A 19,403-nucleotide genomic window follows, 5' to 3' on the forward strand; every position below is an offset into this window, starting at 1 on the left:
CAGAAATATATACACAAGTTGCAAGCCTTAACCTGTTAAGGCAACCCTATTAATCCTTAGCTGGGGTAAACCTATGAACGTCTACTTGAAAACCACAAGATAGTGTATTATGTTCCCTGGTTCCACACAGTTTCCTGAGTTTCAAAAAGATCATGCTATAATGCAAGGGAGAAAAGGCTGAAGGCAACTAATTTCCATTCACTTATTATTAGTCTTAGAAAAGCTGATCAACTATGACAATTCTACTAACTCACCGACTTGCTTTCCAAAAAATTAAGGATATTTCCAGCTAAATACAGTAATTATCCAAAGATTAGTGGCCAGTGATTAATTTATCTTCTTAAGTGACCATAAATAATAGGGATTACTTTGCCTTGACATTTTCCATAACCCATTCTCAGTTGCCACCAGACACCCAAAGTCATCATGATGAATTGGAGGAAGAAGACAAATTAAATGGATTAAGCATTACTTTCATCCGGTTTTTTTTTCCCCAAAAAGAGTAACAGTCTGCCTTTTGCTTTAAGTGTCTCAATATTTGTTTCCTAATCAAAACTACAAAAAATAACTACCACTAATTATATACCAACTCATTATAATTTTGTTAGCATACACACAACAAATGAACACTCAGTTATAGAAACCAGTGTATTTTGAAGTCAATACCAAAAAACACACACTGTTCTTTTGCTATTCCTAACCTTTGCTATTAGCAAATCTCTCTGGTGTGTTGGCATGAGATTTAAAAGACTATATGGCTTCTGTTTCTCAAACTCTGAGGAAAAAACACTTGACTTGGGACTTCCCTGGTGGTACAGTCAGTAAGAATCCAGTTGCCAATGCAGAGGTCATGGGTTCAATCCCTGATCCAGGAAGATTCTACGTGCCACAAGCAACTAAAACCTCTGCACTATAACTACTGGAGCCTTCGCTCTAGGGCCCAAGAGCTGTGACTACTGAAGCCCATGCTCCTAGAGCCTGTGCTCACAATGAGAGAAACCACTGCGATGAGAAGTCCACACACAGCAAAGAAGAGAAAGCCCACATGCAGCAACGAAGAGCCAGCACAACCAAAACAAATAATTAATCTTTAAAAAAAATACTTGAGTTGGCCTCCCTTTTACCTACCCTCCCCACAATTACTGGATGTCAAACTGACTTGTCAGCAGACCAGTACACTTCAGTTCACGCCAGTAAGCACAACAGCAGGCAAGCAAGGTCAAAATACTGCCTTAAATGCTGACACGTGCTTTCATACAGACCTTGTAAGTGAAGTCAAAAGGTACTAAAGATGAAACAGTTACTGGAAGGAAGGAGAGGGGATAGGGGTGTCTTGGCTTATAAAACAGGCAGATACCATCTTCTTGCACAACCATCAATTAAATTCCCTTTCACCCACTCCCTGCTTTTATTGGCTCTTCCTCCAGGGTCACTGTACTTCCAGCACCTTCAGCTGGGCTTCCATCACAAGAGAGCAATTCAGGACCTGAATTCTGAGAGATTAGAGCGCAGCATGTGAATCCACAACACGCCCACACACAGGGACTGGACCAACCTACTCAGTAACCAGAGTGTCTGACCCATCTCAAGTGTGTTGTCCATCCAAAGCACTTTGACATTACCTTACGTGAGACTCACTGCTAGGCTGCGCGACAGGAAACCAACGTAAAAAGAAACCGGCGTGCAGCCAGGCACTCTTTTCCCTAAAAGCGAACTAACGCCATTTCTGGGCAGCAAGCACCACAAGACATATCCTCCTTGCAATCAAACCTCAGATGTCTGGTGTTAACATGCCACAGACAAGTCCTATTTCTTAAGAAACTGTATAATATATTCCACCCTAGTCCTAGTCAACAGAAAACTTAATTTCATTTATACTGCTTTTCTAGTTTTCCTAGATGAATTTTTGAAAGAGTGAGCCTACACTGTTTTCATTATGAACTGTAAGAGAGGTAGCTGACTCAGTTCCTAAGCTCAGAAGGCTGATCTACAAGATAACACCTTTCTGTTGAACAAGTTTTCCACCACTATCAATACTTTACAATTAGAATTATATAAACTAATGGAAATGATTCTAAGCTACTCTCACCACAGGCTCTTGGGTCTAGAACATCTGGAAAGTAAGATTTAGGGACCAGCTTAATTCACTGTATCGTTAATGTAGAAACAGCGAATGCCAATAGTCTCAGAAGTCATGGAAAACTGAATGCGGGGCAGAAACTAAGTCTTGGGACTAAGTTTTGAAAATACTTAAGATAATGATAATAAAAAATACAATCTAAACTTTCAAAAGTTGCAAGTCTTAGAGAAATCTAAATGCTGAAAAGATTTTAAGGATGAAGTTTTGTTACTTTTAAATAAGATGATTTCAATGGAAACCAACTAAGCTACCTAGGGGCAGCCTCTAAGGCTTCTTGAGACAGAATTTCTAAGTTTCTATTATTATATCACTTTCCTCTTAAAGACACAGGCTCTTTCCAAAGCTCTACCTCTGGCCTCAGCTTTGCTCTGATGCTCCAGGTTCACATTTCCAGTTACCTGCTTGACATCATCGCCTGATGTCCTCTGGCATTTCACAATCATGTCTAACAGCTTGAGTCAGCCTTTCCCTATCAACTCCTCCTCCACACGTTCCTGGTCCTGTCAGTGGCACCATCCAGCACTGTCTGCAGCATTTGTAGGGCCAAGTACAAAACAAAAACGTGGGGCTCCTAGTTCAAAATTAAGACACAGTCCCCAAGCGAAGGCATCATCCCAGTTTCCATGACGCTGTCCACACCCATCACTTGCCAGACTACTTGATCTGTCTTTTCAAGTGTCTCGCATCCACCCCTCCCTGCCCACTTCCATCACTGCGCTGGCTCTCAGCCAAGAGCTCTAAAATTGATGTTCCTCTTTCTTTCCCTCAGAAACCCAGTCATGATTCTCAAGGCATACTTTTCAGAAATCCTTAGAATCTCCCCATTGCCTATTAAATCACATCCAAACTTCTTAACTTGACAGTTAAATCTTCCCATCCCTATTCTTTCCAGGCCTGATCTTCTGGGGGCTTTCCTCTACAAATCCTGGGCTCCAGCCAAACCAAATTCTTTGTCATTTGTTTAAAGAGCCCAGTGTATTGCTGAGTATAATGAACCTGGATCCTGACCCCAGAGACTGAATTCAAATCCACCCTCAGTTGCCCATCTGAAACATGAGGCTCATAATAGCAATTATCCCACAGGATCAATAAAGCAATAAAAAACATACAGTAAGACATTTACTATTAGTGTGTACCCATCCCAGGGATGCCTATTCTGCTAAATCTGCTGAAGAAAATTACCAATCTTTTGAAGTCTTAACTCAAAAGCTACCTCCCAAATGCCTTCCCTGATCATCTCAGTCAGAAGCCATTTTGCCTTCCCCTAAAATCCAATACCACGTTTGCTGCTGCTGCTGCTGCTAAGTCACTTCAGTCGTGTCCGACTCTGTGCGACCCCATAGATGGCAGCCCACCAGGCTCCCCCATCCCTAGGATTCTCCAGGCAAGAACACTGGAGTGGGTTTCCATTTCCTTCTCCAATGCATGAAAGTGAAAAGTGAAAGTGAAGTTGTTCAGTCATGTCTCATTCTTAGTGACCCCATGGACCGCAAAGAGTCAGACACGACTGAGTGACTGAACTGAATTGAATGTGGACCACAGCCTACCAGGCTCCTCCATCCATGGGATTTTCCAGGCAAGAGTACTGGAGTGGGGTGCCATTGCCTTCTCCGAATACCATGTTTATGCCACATTTAACATGGGTGGCATACTCTCTCCAAGTTACTCATGTACACAGCATTTTGTCTTTCCTCATAACCTCCCAAGACTATGGAATATGCCAAAGTCCTTTCTGTTTCTTGCATGGCCCTAATACATAGTTTGTGCTCAAATGACTTTTACATCACTTTTAAAAATAAATCGTTTTAAACATACACCCAAATTAATGAATTAAAGCTAATTCCATAGAATTAGCTGGGTCTGGAAGAGACTGAGGCAAGGCCACAGCACAGATGGAGAATGAGACAGGGCTGCTCGTGCAGACTCGAGCCTCTCAAGGCCAACGTATCACCTAAAGAAGACACTAAGTCCTCACGGCCAAGCCTCCCAGATTGTTAATTTCCATCCTCACTCCCACCCTTACAAAAGGCCTTGATCAACACCTAGGCTGGGCTTAGAGCGCAGAGGAAAGGGAACAGGGGCCTGCCTCACCTGCCAAGGTGGGTCACCTGAGAATCTAAGGGCCAGGATAATCTCAGGCCTTTCTAGTGTTCCCACCGGTGGTTAAGAAAGCTTTACTCTAATATTTTCACTGGTAGGTGTCCTCTTGTATTTCCAGATGCCATTTACTGCTTCTAAAGGGCTCAAAAACTGGGAAAATACACTGCCCTAAAAGCAAGGAAATATGACTTCAACTAATTTTTAAAAATACCACTAGCAATTATCAAAGTAGCAAATATTAATAAAAATAAAACCTAACATTGGTAGAGTTTTCAGAAAGTCAGTATACCACTGGTGCACAGTAAACGGATTCAAGTTCTCTAAAAGACAGTTTGACAATGGGAGTGCATGACAATCTACTACAGTATTCTTGCCTGGAGAATCCCCATGGACAGAGTCAATGGAGTCGCAGAGAGTCAGACACTACTGAGCAACTAAGCCCAACAAACGTTATTATAAAGTTGTTCATGACCTTTGAACGAGTAATCTCACTTTGGGACATATATGCAATGAAAGCAATTCGAAAAAGGGGGAAAGAATTTGTTCAAAGATGTATATAGATATGCCATTTACATTTCATAACACAGCCTGCACTTCAAACACCCAGCAAAGGAGGCTCAGCTGAGTAATCTAGGGTAGAGCAGTATGATAGCCGAATGTCACATTTACTGAAAACATGAAGCAGGTTTCACTATCTGATAAAGAAAAATGTACCTTAAAAGGAATGTCCACTGAGAAACAGAAACAAAATATTCACATATAACTCTACAAATCCTTATTTCCAATTCTGAAATTACAAACCCAAAGTCTTCAAGATAGCATCAATACTCACTTGGAAGTAAAACAGGACCTGAACTGACATGAAGCTACTTATCGTCTCTATTTGTCCCAATTACTCTGAACAGGCATACGTTTTTTGCAAAAACATCTATTAGATTACAGGGTGCTGCCTCAGACTCCGGGAGTGGGGAGGAGTGTGTTTTAAAAAAAAAAAAAACACATGTGTATGAACCTGGTTTTTTTTTAAATCCAAAAAATTCTGACCCCAAAGCACATATGGCCCCAAGAGTTCCAGATAAGGGATTGTAGCTCTGTACCAATGACATCAGTTGTAAATTTAAAGAATTCAGGTTTGGTATTCCTTGACTTGGTTGAAAAAAGTGTTTGAAAGGAGTGCATTCTCTCAGGAAGATTCCTTATAGTGCTATATCTGCAGGAGTGTATGAAAAGACAAACCATATCCCTCTCCAAATAATTACAATTCCAAACCAATCAAACTGAACTTATCATAATTTCTTTTTGCTTGGATTCAAGAAGATTTCACATTTCTGGAAAAGGGTCAGTCTCCTGTTCTACTGAGCATCACTTACAGACACAAGTTTGTTGAAAGAAATGATAAACACATTTTATAAAGAACACTGAGCTAAAATTTAAGTCATTTAAAAGCATTACTTTAAAGCTTTTAATTTAAATGATCATTTAATATGTAACCATTTTTCCCAAGTTTTTTTTTTTTTTCTGATGGCAACACATGTGTCTCTGAGACTTTTTTTCTGGTGGCCAGCAACAAAATGTGGGGAAATGCTCTATTTGTCTTTGCCCCCATATAAGCAGCCTGTGTACCATATATACGTAAGAACCACCAAACAAGAGGATTTTAGATTAGTAATTATATAATATTCTGGATACAATTATGCATATAAACACAAACATTTATCTATTATTTCTTCTGACCCTCCTTAAGTCCCTCTACACACACCCCCCCCCAAAAAGAGATACATTAATAAGAATTCCATGTGCCATATCTGTGTGGGGCTTAGGTGTGATTAGCACTAGTCTTAGCAACTGTCCATCTGACATTAAATATCTCCATTTTGATCCAAAACAAAACGTGGTCAAATAATGTTGTTGTTGTTGAGTCACTCAGTTGTGTCCGACTCCTTGCAACCCCATGGACTGTAGCCCGCCAGGCTCCTCTGTCCATGGGATTTTCCAGGCAAGAAAAACTGGAGTGGACTGCCATTTCCTTGATGTGATTTAAAATCAGTTCTCTGGGACTCATCTGGTGGTCCAGTGGTTAAGACTCTGAGCTTCCAATGCAGGCGGCATGGGTTTGATTCCTGGTCAGGGAACTGAGATACCCCAGGCTGCAGGGTGTGGCCAAAAAAAAAAAAAAACAAACACCTTTCTTCCTAATCTGTTCATATATGATTAACAAAAGATTTTCATTATAAAAATAAAATCAGTTTCATTTATCAGTTCTAGACTATTTCATAATTAACATTTTTATCTTGAGAAAAAAGAGACAAAACCTAACAATTACAATGAAAACTCCATATATGTATCATTTATTCCTATAAAACCACTTAATCTTAGGGCAAGTTTACTGTTACAGTCATTAAAGTTAATATTCTAATGCTAATAGTTATTTTTAATATTAATATTTTTACTATTATAAAAGCAACACTGTTCAACAAAGCAAAACTAAGAGCTACAGATAAAACAGAAAGAAACCTAAAAGCCTGGCAGCGGGAGATAACTTCGGAGTTGAGGAATTGTTGCCAAGTTCAAGTGTTACAGTGCTATGCAACAACAAGGGCAACTTTCTGCCCCTATCTGCACTAAAACATCAATTAACTTTGTGGAATGCCCTTGTTTAAACAACCATTGACAAATGTGAATCCTCTGACATGCTGCCATTTGAAATTGGAACGTAAACTCAAAACTAATAAAAAGGATAATTAAACAAGATGAAAAGGTTTTCACTATTAAAACCAGTCACCAGACTAACCCACTTGATTCTGGCATTAATACCTATCTACCCAGAAAAGTCAATAAATACATCTGTTTAATGAGTAGTGGTTTTCTACTCTCATGAAACGTATTTCAGAATTGGTTTTTGGATCGCGTCTAAGTTGGTCACAAGACTAAATAAAGTTTTTACTTTCTGAACACATGCAGAGCACTGTTGATGCAATTTACTCCTCAGCCAAAAAAAATGGGTAACAGCTGAACCACAGATCAATGCACCTTTCCCTGAGTTTTATACACTAATTTAACCGCTGACCTTTCATTTGGATTTAACTAATGATAGAAAAGCATGCCTTGAACTCAATTCAAAACTCCAGTTACCGATTCTCAAGTTGGGTGGCTGTAGGAGGAAGGCAGGCTGGTTCCCCCTTACTAATAAGAGCAGATCTAAGAGGCACACTTAGTTTTGAAAAGCACATTCACTATTATAACTGTCTTTAAAAACAAACAAACAAAAAAGAGTCCTAGGGAATTCCCTGGGAGTCCAGTGGTTAGGACTGGGCACTTTCACAGAGCTGGCCCAGGAACTAAGAGCCTGTATGCCTCGAGGTGCAACTAAAAAAAAAAAAAAAAAAAGAATCCTAATTATAATAATGCCAGTAAAAGTAACGTGACAAAATCTCAGCTGGTGGAAAAACATAGAGAATGGCTTTATCTTCTGGGTATTGCTGCTAAGTCGCTTCAGTCGTGTCCGAATCTGTGCGACCCCATAGACGGCAGCCCACCAGGAGGCTCCCCCGTCCCTGGGATTCTCCAGGCAAGAATACTGGAGTGGGTTGCCATTTCCTTCTCCAATGCATGAAAGTGAAAAGTGAAAGTGAAGTCGCTCAGTGGTGCCCGACTCTTAGCGACCCCATGGGCTGCAGCCTACCAGGCTCCTCCGACCATGGGATTTTCCAGGCAAGAGTACTGGAGTGGGTTGCCATTGCCTTCTGCCTTCTGGGTATTAGGGAATCTCAAAAGGTAAATTACCCTTGGAGGGGAGTATCAGAATTTTCAAGGGCTATGAGAAGACTTTTATGTTTGGGAACAAAAGGGTTAGAAACACTGCTTTAGTCCACATACATTATTTCAAATATTTATTTCATGCATTTCCCCATAATTAAAAATTAGTGAAATGCAATAGCCAAGAAATGGAAACAATCTATCAATAAATACCCATTGACAGATAAATGCATAAAGGAGATGTGGTACATATATACAATGGAATACTACGGAATGATGCTGAAGCTGAAACTCCAGTACTTTGGCCACCTCATGGGAAGAGTTGACTCATTAGAAAAGACTCTGATGCTGGGAGGGATTGGGGGCAGGAGGAGAAGGGGATGACAGAGGATGAGATGGCTGGATGGCATCACTGACTCGATGGACGTGAGTCTGAGTGAACTCCGGGAGTTGGTGATGAACAGGGAGGCCTGGTGTGCTGCGATTCATGGGGTTGCAAAGAGTCAGACACAACTGAGCGACTGAACTGAACTCAACCATTAAAAAGAATGAAATAATGCCACTTGCAGCAACATGGACACAACTAGAGATTATCATACCAAGAGACATAAGTCAGAATGAGAAAGACAAATACCATGTGATATCACTCATATGTGGAATCTAAACTATGACACAAATGAACCTATCTATGCTGAAGCTCCAATACTTTGGCCACCTTATGTGAAGGTCTGACTCATTAGAAAAGACCCTGATGCTAGGAAAGGTTGAAGGCAGGAGAAGGGGACGATAGATGATGAGACGGCTGATGGCATCACCAACTCAACGGACATGAGTTTGAGCAGGCTCCAGCAGACAGTGAAGGACAGGGAGGTCTGGCGTGCTGCAGTCCATGGGGTCGCAAAGAGTCGGACACGACTGAGCGACTGAACGAAAACAACATGAAACAGACACAGGGACATAAAGAACAGACTGCTGGTTGCCAAGGGGGAAGGGGCTGAAGGAGCAGTGGAGTGAAAGGTTGAGGTTAGCAGATGGACGCTTTCATATACAGAATGAATAAACAACAAAGTCCTATGCAACACAGCAAACTACATTCAATATCCTATGAGAAACCATAATGAAAAAGAATACTTTAAATATATAATGGAATCACTTTGTTATACAGTAGCAATTAACAACATTGTAAATCAACTATACTTCCATTTATTTTTAATTAGTGAAATGAAAAAAAAAAGACTTCCAGCTGGGAATAAGGCAAGCCACCTCCTCAGTTCCCTGGTTCTAGTGCCTACAGGCAAGGTGGGATCCAGGCATTTTGCTGTTAATGAAGATGGCTTAGCTGAAAAGGTTTGCTCACACGCAGGTGGTACAGAGATGACTAACAGCACTGCTCTCCTCCATTAATCCAGTCCTGGGTGGTGCTGCTACCCAGTTCCCAGAAGGCTTGGAGTTGCTCCTTCTAAAACACTGCCAATAAAAACACCCACAGTTCCTGCCTGGGTGCCAACAGGCTAGGTGGGTGCTCAGAGCTGGGCTGAGCCAATTGTAGGAGCAACGTCTGGGGTTCAGCTTGTTTTTGTTAAGGTTTATTTATTTCACTTGAAAATGAGACCAGATCTCTAGCTGGGTTATGATAACTCTAAATGGGATGGATTGGACGACTTCACAGGATTTCTGGTAGCCTGGGTAGGAAAAACTACGTAGGTTCTAGAGAACATTTAGGTAAACACACAGAAAATAGTTTCAAGGGGATAAAAGGCCAGGACTCCACATCTCGAGACAAGTTTAACAGAAGGACAGATTTCTGTCCAACATTCAACTTAATGAATGTAAATACTGATATCACGTGGCCCAACCTTAAACTGTGCAAGTTGCGACTTTATTATCTATAAATGAGATAACGACACACTACAAGGCTACTCTAAAAAATAAAATCAAGTAATGTATATGAAAACCCTTCCTTTATGGTCTACACAAATTATCACTTGAGCAAATATGGGTTATCTTAAACAGAATGCTAGATCAGGATGGGTTGGAATTAGGTTCTCTGTCTTCCACTCTGAGCTGAATTCATAATTCATTTGAATTCATGCTACCCCCAAAACATCCCATGTGCATCAAAAACATAACAACAGTTGTAAAAAAGCATTTTTTATCCCACAGCGGTGATCAAAAAAATAAAACAGCCAGGCCATTTCACCAGAATCTTATAAGGACCAACAACCACACTAGAGAGAGGAAGTGGCACACACAGAGGCGAAGAAGCAAGGCAGATTCGGTAAAGTGCAAAACCTCCTCCGCCTACGCTGGAGTGTGAAGTCCAAGAACGGGGAGTGTCTTCCTTCCTTCACTGGTGGTCCAGTGGTTAGGACTCAGTGCTCCCATTGCAGGGGGTCTGGGATCGATCCCTAGTCAGGGAACTAAGATGCCACATGCTGTGCAAGAAGGGAGAGCGGTGAGCAAGGTTACAGGGTCAGGCAAGGGCCAGTGCTCAAACGACTCTGGTTTTCCCAGAATTAATGGGTATCACTGATGGCTTTTAAACAGAAAAATGATATGGTCTAATGTTCTGGAAAAATCACTCATGTGTCTAAACTGAGGACCAGCAGACCCGTTAATGGGTTTTGACAGTAATTGAGGCCAAAAGTAATAAAGGCACAAATTAATGCACGGCACTAAAGGATAAGATGGGGATTGACTTATGAGGCATTAAGGAGGTAAACACAAAAGGACCTTGTCTGATTTAACAAAATAGGAAAGAGAAGAAATAAGAAATTAGGATGGAGTCCATGTTTTTGACGTGAGCAACCAGAGGTGTTATACACTAAGAGAATTCAGAAGGAAGGCTACATCTACCCACAGGTGACCTGAGGTTTTTGATGGTAGGTGAAAACACTATGTGGGGTGGCTAAAAAATGAGTTCATTTTAGTTGAGTATGATACACTTGGGGCTTCCTGGTGGCTCAGTGGTAAAGAATCCACCTGCCAAGGCAAGAGACTTGGGGAACTTATGATTAAAGACTGTGAGTATATTTGTATATGGTTATACAAGGCTGTAGTAATATGAGAGTGGGCTTCTCAGGTGGTTCAGTGGTAAGGAATCTGCCTGCCAACAGGGGACACTCAGATTCAATTCCTGGGTCAGGAAGATCCCCTGGAGAAGGAAATGGCAACTCACTCCTGTATTCTTGCCTGGGAAATCCCATGGACAGAGAGCCTGGAAGGCTGCAGTCCACAGGGCTGCAAAACAGTTCGTCACAACTTAGCAACTAAACAACAATATACCTGTGCATCCAAATAGAATTTTCTAGAAACAGGTAACATGGGTCCTGAACACAAAGAAATTTGGAAATAACAACCCCAAGATAGTGGTTTGAGCCACAGGTCATACGAGACACCCAGGGGAGGCAGGAAGAGTGAAGCAGGCACATGGCCTGGGACTAAGTCTCAAGGAACTGCCACATGGATGCAATAAGAACCGATACAACAAACCACATCAAGAGTACAGGATACAATTCCTTATAAAACACACCTCAAAACCTCTCCCGAAATAATCCCTACACTATTTCTGGTTGAGTTGGTTCTTTTGGCAGTTAATTCTACTGATAAAAATCCCATGATAAAACACCACAGGAATACTCATATTGTTGTACTTAAGCAGAATTCACTATACACTCTTTATACTTTCCATGTTTTACACTTTTATGCTAAGGGCTTTATTTTGGTGGAAAAACCTGTTTGCATAACTAACCATTTCTGTGTTATAAGAAAGTTTCTAAATTCAGAAACATTCTGGAAATGGGAGTACGAAATGCTCATACCATGCTCATTTCTTTCCAAAATTCTGAACTATTTTTGTGGTCTAACAACTTATTTTAACAGGCAGTTTAGATTAATTCACGGAATATAAAGTTGAATGTTTTAAGATGGAAAAGAATGAAGCAAATTCAAGCCTCATAACATCTGCCATAAGAGAGTTTTCTTGGCTTTTCAACCTCTCTTTGAGTGCAAATAAGAGTCAGGCATTTTCCTTATAGTGGAAAATGTGTACAGTATGGGACCACGAATCAGATAATTTGTTCACTGTAACCATCTTAACAAAGCACCACAGGCGGGGCCCGATTCTTCCCGGCGTGCTGCGGAGGAACGGCTGTTGGCCTGTGGTTGATTCAAGCTCCCAGCTGGTCGGGGGCTCCAGTGAAAAAAAAAAAAAAAAAAAACAAAGCACCACTACTAAAACACTTTCCTGTAACACAGAAATGGTTAGTTATGCAGACTGGTTTTTCCACCAAAAACAAAGTCCTTCAGCATAAAAACCAGACATAGAAGTTCAGTTCTGAACCATAGCCAAAACCTCCTGTAAGTTCAGGTCTAGCACACAACTGCAGTATGTATTTAAGTATCAGCGTAATATCAGTACGTAAATGCAAAAACTTTAAAAAAAAAAGAAAAAGAAACCTTTAGGAAAAACTGACTGACTTAAAAATTTCAGAGGTGCCAGAAAGAGGATGTTGAGGACTTCCCTGGTGGCACAGTGAATTAAAATCTGCCTGCCAATGCAGGGCACACAGGTGTGATCCCTTGTCCAGGAGGATTCCCCATGCTGCGGAACAACTAAGCCCGATCGCCACAACTACTGAGCCCGTGCTCTAGAGCCACAAGTAAAGAGCCCGTGTGCTGCAACTCTTGAAGCCCGTGAGCCCTAGAGCCTGTGCTCTGTAGCAAGAGAAGCCCCCACAATGAGAAGACCTCGGACCGCAACAAAGAGTAGCCCCCGCTTGCCGCAACTAGAAAAAGCCTACACCAGAGCCGCACCAAAGCAACAGAGACCCAGGGCAGTCAAAAACAAATAAATGAATAAAGACCAAAAAAAAAAGGCTATGTTGAGAGGTGCTGCAAGATGCATCCATCCCTCAATGCTACTAAAAATCCTACTTTGTGATTATGACTATCTAAAGAGCAATCTCCTTCCATATGGGAAAGGTAGAGTTGTATTAAAGATGATAACCAAAGACCTTTTTGATAGCCCATTTTCCTTTAAAACTACTGAATATTTTTAATACCTTGATTTGTACTTGGAATATCCAAAAGAAGATGATAATGTGCACTGTTTCCCAAACTTATTTAACCACAAGCCTCTATGTTAAAGAAAGGCTATTAAAGAACACATTCTCGGAATTACTGGAAATAGTAGGGGTCTTCTTGACTCAGCCTCTGTACCAGAGTGACATAATTTCTTCAAAAGAATATCATTAGTGATCTTAAATACTGATTCTGAAAACATACTTGTTTTAAATAGATGTTTCTAAATATCAACATACCACTAAAGTATTTTTACTTTTTCCAAGAAAGCAGATAAGTAAACTAGACTAATACCCTAGTAAGATCCCAGAGAGTGTTCTTTTAGAGCACTAAAAGAACCCTAGAATCTTTTTCAGTTTCATGAAAAAACTAAAAATAGGTTTTCCAATAATTATAATTTCTAAATTATAATTTTAAGTTGTAATTTCTAAGGGAAAACAATGTTCCAGTTAACTGTAGTTACCTGTTTTAGTTTTCCCAAAAGTGTCTGATCTCCCCCCACCTGGGCAAGAAGCAGGCACATATGAACAGATAAATCTTAGATGAACAGAGACAACTCAAGCTCATCTTGCTCCCTCTGATGGACCTTTCTAACACAGCAGTAAGTGCAAGGCATATCTCTGAATGCCATGTCTTCAGCAGCCAGGATAACATGATGGGGCTGTGATGTACTCCACCGGAGTTCAGCTTTCTTCCCCTTTCCAAAGTCTTAATTTCACAAAATGAGATCTACTGCCACAGGGAAAGAGGCCATCAAACGTTTTTCCCAGCCTCCACCATTCGTGGGAATTTCCTTAGACTTTCAGCCTCTTAATCTCCCCAAGCCTGTGTCCTGGTATATTGCAAAGAGAAATATTCTATTTACTTTTGTATCCCACAGCAGATCAAAAGCTCCTTGGGGACAGCTGATCTTGTCTCTCTCAATTACCTCCTTCTATGCCCAGCACAGAGGGTGTCAAATACTGGGTAAACATTTGTAGTATGAATGAGAAGTAACATTAAGATGTGTAAACTCACTTATATCTTAGTGTGAATGAATTTCTCCATGCCTGTTCCTGAGAAATTGTGGGAGGATCATCAGTGGCGCAGAAAGAGATAAGAGAGCCTTGAAGAGAAAAAGTAAAGCCTGAGGAAGTCTCTTCTTCACTTAACATCTGGAAATACTGTTCTGCTATGGATCAGTCTAAAGGAGTCTGGTTCTTCAAAGCAAACTCCAGAGTCTGGCTTGAATGCCATAAGAAATTATCTTGCTTTCCAATGAACATCTCCCTATACTTCAAAAATCTTTTTTTTTTTTTATTTTGGCTGCACCACTCGGCTTGCAGGATCTCAGTTCCCCAACCAGGGATTGAACTTGGAGCCACCACAGTGAAAGTGCTGAATCCTAATCACTAGATCACCAGGGAACTCCCAAAAATCTATTTCAATGAGACATTAACAACTGGCAATTGCTTACTGACAGCCAAGTGAGATCAAGAAACAGAGATCCTGATCTTTCACACTTCTTTTCTAACTCCAGAATTCCTATATAGTTATCCATTTCTAAAGCTTGAATTAATCAAGCATAAAGAATGATGCATTACCAGAATGTTATCCAACCCATGTAATATGATCAGTCGTTAAAAACCTAGCTTCTGGAGTCAGATAAACCTGAGGTTGAACCCTGGTGTCCACTGCTTACTTAATCTCCATAAGCCTAAGTTTCCACATCTGAAAAGAAAGATTAAATCGAGCCTATCTCATGCAGTCACACTAAGGTTTAAAATAGGAACGTGCTTAGCACTGGGCCTGACACATGGGAGGTTCTCAAGCATCGTTGATGGTTACGAACCATCGTTTGGAAACCTAGGTTCCCATTCCACCACCCTGTGCACCTCCCTGTGTAGCCTTGAGCTTCTAACTATGAAGAAGCTAATGAGCACGTGGAGACAGAATGAACTGACCTCTAATGCTGGAATTATCAATCATGAACAAGGTAATAGAAAATGGACCAAAACTTTGAAAAATTAAGTCTTAAATAATTCCACATCTGTTTTATGTTGTACCTGAAGCTAGCACACATTTGATCACAGATGATTCAGCATTAGAATATCAAAATAAAAAACCTGAAGAGTCAAACTTCAAAGCAAGCATTCTCAAACCCTTCAGTACCTGTTGTTGATAGACTTTATATGCAACACCTGTACGTACGTGTCTGCAAGAGAGTGCATGAGCAGAGGGAGATGGAGATGGACGGGGGAAGAAGGGAGGGAGGAGGGAAGCAAGAGAGACACTAAATGAGGGACGAGACAGAGAAAGGGAAGAAGGGAAGGCGAGGCAGAAAGTGGGGGGAGAAAGAGAAAGAAAGAGAAAGAAGGGAGAGCTGGCAGAAGGGAGGGAAAAATGGAGGGAAAGACAGAAAGGTGGGGGGGCAGGAATTTAAACATTAATTGGCGTAAAGGCTATCCAGTCTCCATTTTTTCACCAATGAGGTGACCTCAGACCTTAAAGTTTATCTGCTGTACATGTTTCACGCATCAACCAAGTACAAGTACAGGCTGTTGTGCCATCTGGCTGGGGTGTTACACAGGGCCACAAGGGCACGGGCCCCTCTGCAGGAGTTAGATCAACAGCACCCAGAGCACAGGCTGGTTCTCAGTCAGCACTGACCCTGGGCCGCGCACCTGTGTGCAAGGGCACAACCAACCACGTACGGCAGTCAGGCAGACCAAGTCTTCACTATTTAACGTGCACACCTGCATACCTGTTTGTGCAGTACACACCCACACATACACAGCCAAGACTGGAAAGCCATCAAGGCTGAGTAAATGAAGATATTCATCAAAACTGAAAATACAGAGTTTCAAAAAGTTGAAGAGAATGGGTCCCTGTGGCCTCCCTACCCTTCAGCTACCCAGAATTGGGCTATCGTTGTCACTGGGAATCTTTGGGACCAAAGAGAGAGAGGCTTCGACATCACAAAACTCTTGATTTCTGATGAAGCTACGGTCTCTCCAGCAACTGCTTGCTTGCTCACTCGCTCTCTCTCAAAAAAATGAGTTAGGAAGGAGAAAAAAAATAAGACTTTCCACAAACAACAATGGATCTACTCACCTGAGTTTGCAAAACCTGTGGTAGACAAATGAGTATTTTGTTTTGGTGTTCTGACTGCAATAAAAGTGTAATCCCAGGCAAGAATTTACTAAATGCTGAAAGAACTAGTCTTAAAATGTGGACTCTGAATTCTGCCTCAGTGCCCTTTTCTCTCCCAGATGCTGGCTACTCAGAGAGAAAATACACAAAGTTATTTTTGTTTACTACTGCATATGCATATCTATCCTGCCAAGCAAGTACATGATATTATATTTTGAACACTTTTGTACCTAGCTCTGTGACCTGAAGAACACAACAGCTTTAAAAGCTATTTAAGGAACAGAAATTCCAGGTTAAATATGGTACCTGATTCACATGTGCAAGGAGACAATGTACAAGAATATGCATGGCAGCACTGTCTATGGTAATTTTGAAAGTAACCTAAATGTTTATTAAAGAAAGAATGCATATAAAGTATAATATATTCATACAATGGAAAACTAGACATTAAAATGTAAAGAATTTAAGCTACCAGCTCATACTGTTATGGGGATAAACTGCAAACACAACGCAAAGTAGAAGAAAAGATGCAGAACCACAGTATAATACTCTCTAATACAAGTCTTTAAAACTCCCAACATTACCGCTCCTTTAGAATTTGTTATAACAGACTAGCATATTTTTTTGTATGCACACTAAAGAGCTAAGGAAAACACACTAAAAATAATTGAAAATTAAAGTTAAAAAAAAAAAGGACCATATGTCACTGTTGTTTAGTCACTAAGTCATGTTTGACTCCTGTGGACTGTAGCCCACCAGGCTTCTCTGCCCACAGGATTTCCCAGGCAAGAATACTGGAGTGGGTTGAGATTCCTTCTCCAGCGGATCTTCCCAACCCAGGGATGGAACCCGGGTGGGTCTCCTGCATTGGCATGTGGGTTCTTTACCACTAAGCCACCTGGGAAGCCCTCATTAACCACAGAGAGTTGCCCAAATGGCAAGGAGGGAGCATGTTTTAGTAATGAAAATCGCCTGGCCCTTTAAATAAGATATGTTTCATCACCATTGTGGACTCATTAAAACACTTTATTTCAACAAGCTTCACTTTTCTCCCCTAAAAGGGGTTGATAACGCCTGCCTCGCAGGATGACATGAAATAATGCATGTAAAAGACTTGGTAGATCAGGTAATAATCATTTAAAGGGAAAAAATGTTGAGTCTGCACCTTTTTCATCTAATTTGGTATATGATTAAAAATGACAAAGAACACAACAGGAAAAGGGCAACCCTTCACCTTCCTCTTCCCAGTCCCTGATCTGGCTGCCTCCTATGCTTTCTATATTTAGCAGAGTGACACCCCCCTTCCCCCACCCACCCCCCAAAAAAAACCCAGCACGAAACCGTGTTTCCTTCAGAACTCCCGAGTCCTTGCAATACAGATCTTTCATCTCGCCAACTCCGCCTCCCCCCACCACACAAAGTCCTCTGCAGCGCCGGGGGCAGCAGAACAAAAACCCAACCGTCACGGTCACGAAAGAGATTGTAAAAATAACGGAGCGGTGTAACTAACTGGCTTTGGAAGGGTCTGTTTGTTTTCAAAAATTAAGAGAAAGTCTACCAGAGACTCAGCCTCTATCCTGCAGAAAGGGGAAGCAGGAAGATCTAAGCAAATAAGTTTTGTGACTTGTATCCAAATGAAGTCTCTACATCTGGATTCAACACAAAGAGAGGCGCACGGAGGCCCCGGGAGCGGCAGGGCTGCTTTTGCAATTGGACAGACCCACCCCTCACACCCTTTACACACACGGACCCGCAGGGGCGCACCAGGAGGCGCAGAAGCTCGCTCCACATGCGGGATGCATCCCGCGCCCATCCCCCGGGGCTGGCCGCGGCGGGCGCTGTGCCTCACCTGTCTTGAAGACCATCTTGTCATCGTCCTTGGACCCGAAGGTCTTCAGCATGGACACGAAGAGCACCCCGCAGGCGTTCTGGATGCCGAACACCGACCCGTTGCACCACATGGCTGCTAGCATCACCAGCCAACCCCAGCCGCCCTCAGGGGGCTCAAGGGGCTCGGCGCCCACCGACCCACCCAGCTCTACTTCCACCTTCTCGGCCGCCGCCGCCTCCGGGCCGTCTAAGGGTCCCGCGCAGGGCAGCGGAGCGGCCCCCGGAGGCGCGGAGCCGGGCGGCTGCGCCTCGCTTGTCCCCCGCGCGGCGGCGGGCTCCTCCTGGGAGGGCACCATGGCCGGGGGCGGCCCCCTCGGGCGCCGGGGAGCGCGAGGGGCGCGAGTTCCCGGCGGGCTCGCGGAGGAGCCGCCGAGTTGGGCTGGCGGGCTAGCGAGGCCGAGGCGAAGGCGGTGGAGCCCACCGTGGGCGGGCGGCGGCGGGCTTACACTGGAACCTCCGGGTCCACAGCCCCACGCCCGGACTCAGCAGGAGGCCGGACCGCCAGCTCTTAAAGACGCCCCCCCGCCCCACCCCCCTGGGGGCGTGGTCGACGGCGGGACCTGCCCCGGAATCTCCTGATGATTGGGCTTCGGGAGAACGCGGGGGGCCCACCCCCTCCCGCGGCGCGCGACCCAGGTGCCTGCGGGTGGCTATATCTGCGCGCGCGCCTGCCGCCGGGCCTCCTCCTCTCCAGCGGGGGTCACAGATGTGTAGGTCACCCCGCCAGAAAGTGTTAACGGAAGGGGCACGTCTCCTCCTAGGTGCAGGCTGCATTGGGTCATCGGGACCACAGAATGGGACCTTCTTTAGTCTCAGTCCGCTGACAGCCTGACCAGCAAACATTGTCCCTTTGTTTTCTTTTTGTTGTTGTTTTCTGGCGTTCACCTCTAATTACTAATTATAATACATAAGATATGTTATGCCAACTGCGGACTTAAAAAGGGAGTCAGGAAGATCAGAGGCCCTATTTAATTTCTCCTACATTCACATGTGATTTCCTATGAATACTTTGCATATTGAACAGGCTCATTTTGGAAGACACAGACTCATATCAAAGTCTTCAAGAAACAAACGTTTTTGACAGACATCTAGAAAACATTACTTTTAAACTACAGCACAGTTGTTTGCACTTCAGACAAAAACTAGTACCTATATTCAACTTCTCTTGTCTCCTTAAAGCATGGAACAACCATGTATGTAAAAGAAATGAAGATTAACTAGTTGTATAATATTGGGCACAATTCTTAATTTCTCAGTCACTCAAATTCTTAACTTCAAAGTCAAAATATGCTAATTACTTGAT

The 19,403-nt window shown here is 42.6% G+C and overlaps 1 protein-coding gene across 1 annotated transcript in view; it reads right to left on the bottom strand.

The window, feature by feature from the left end:
- Positions 1–18,586, bottom strand: part of SLC16A10 (solute carrier family 16 member 10) — a 114,950-nt gene extending 96,364 nt beyond the window's left edge. Inside the window, exon 1 of the mRNA XM_019967206.2 lies at positions 18,060–18,586. Within this exon, the coding sequence (XP_019822765.1) occupies positions 18,060–18,396 (337 nt within the window). The 5' untranslated portion in view covers positions 18,397–18,586. The remainder of the gene's footprint in view (positions 1–18,059) is intronic.
- Positions 18,587–19,403: the final 817 nt, after the last annotated feature.

The sequence above is a fragment of the Bos indicus genome, chromosome 9 (assembly GCF_029378745.1).
Source record: "Bos indicus isolate NIAB-ARS_2022 breed Sahiwal x Tharparkar chromosome 9, NIAB-ARS_B.indTharparkar_mat_pri_1.0, whole genome shotgun sequence".
NCBI classification, from domain to species: domain Eukaryota; kingdom Metazoa; phylum Chordata; class Mammalia; order Artiodactyla; family Bovidae; genus Bos; species Bos indicus.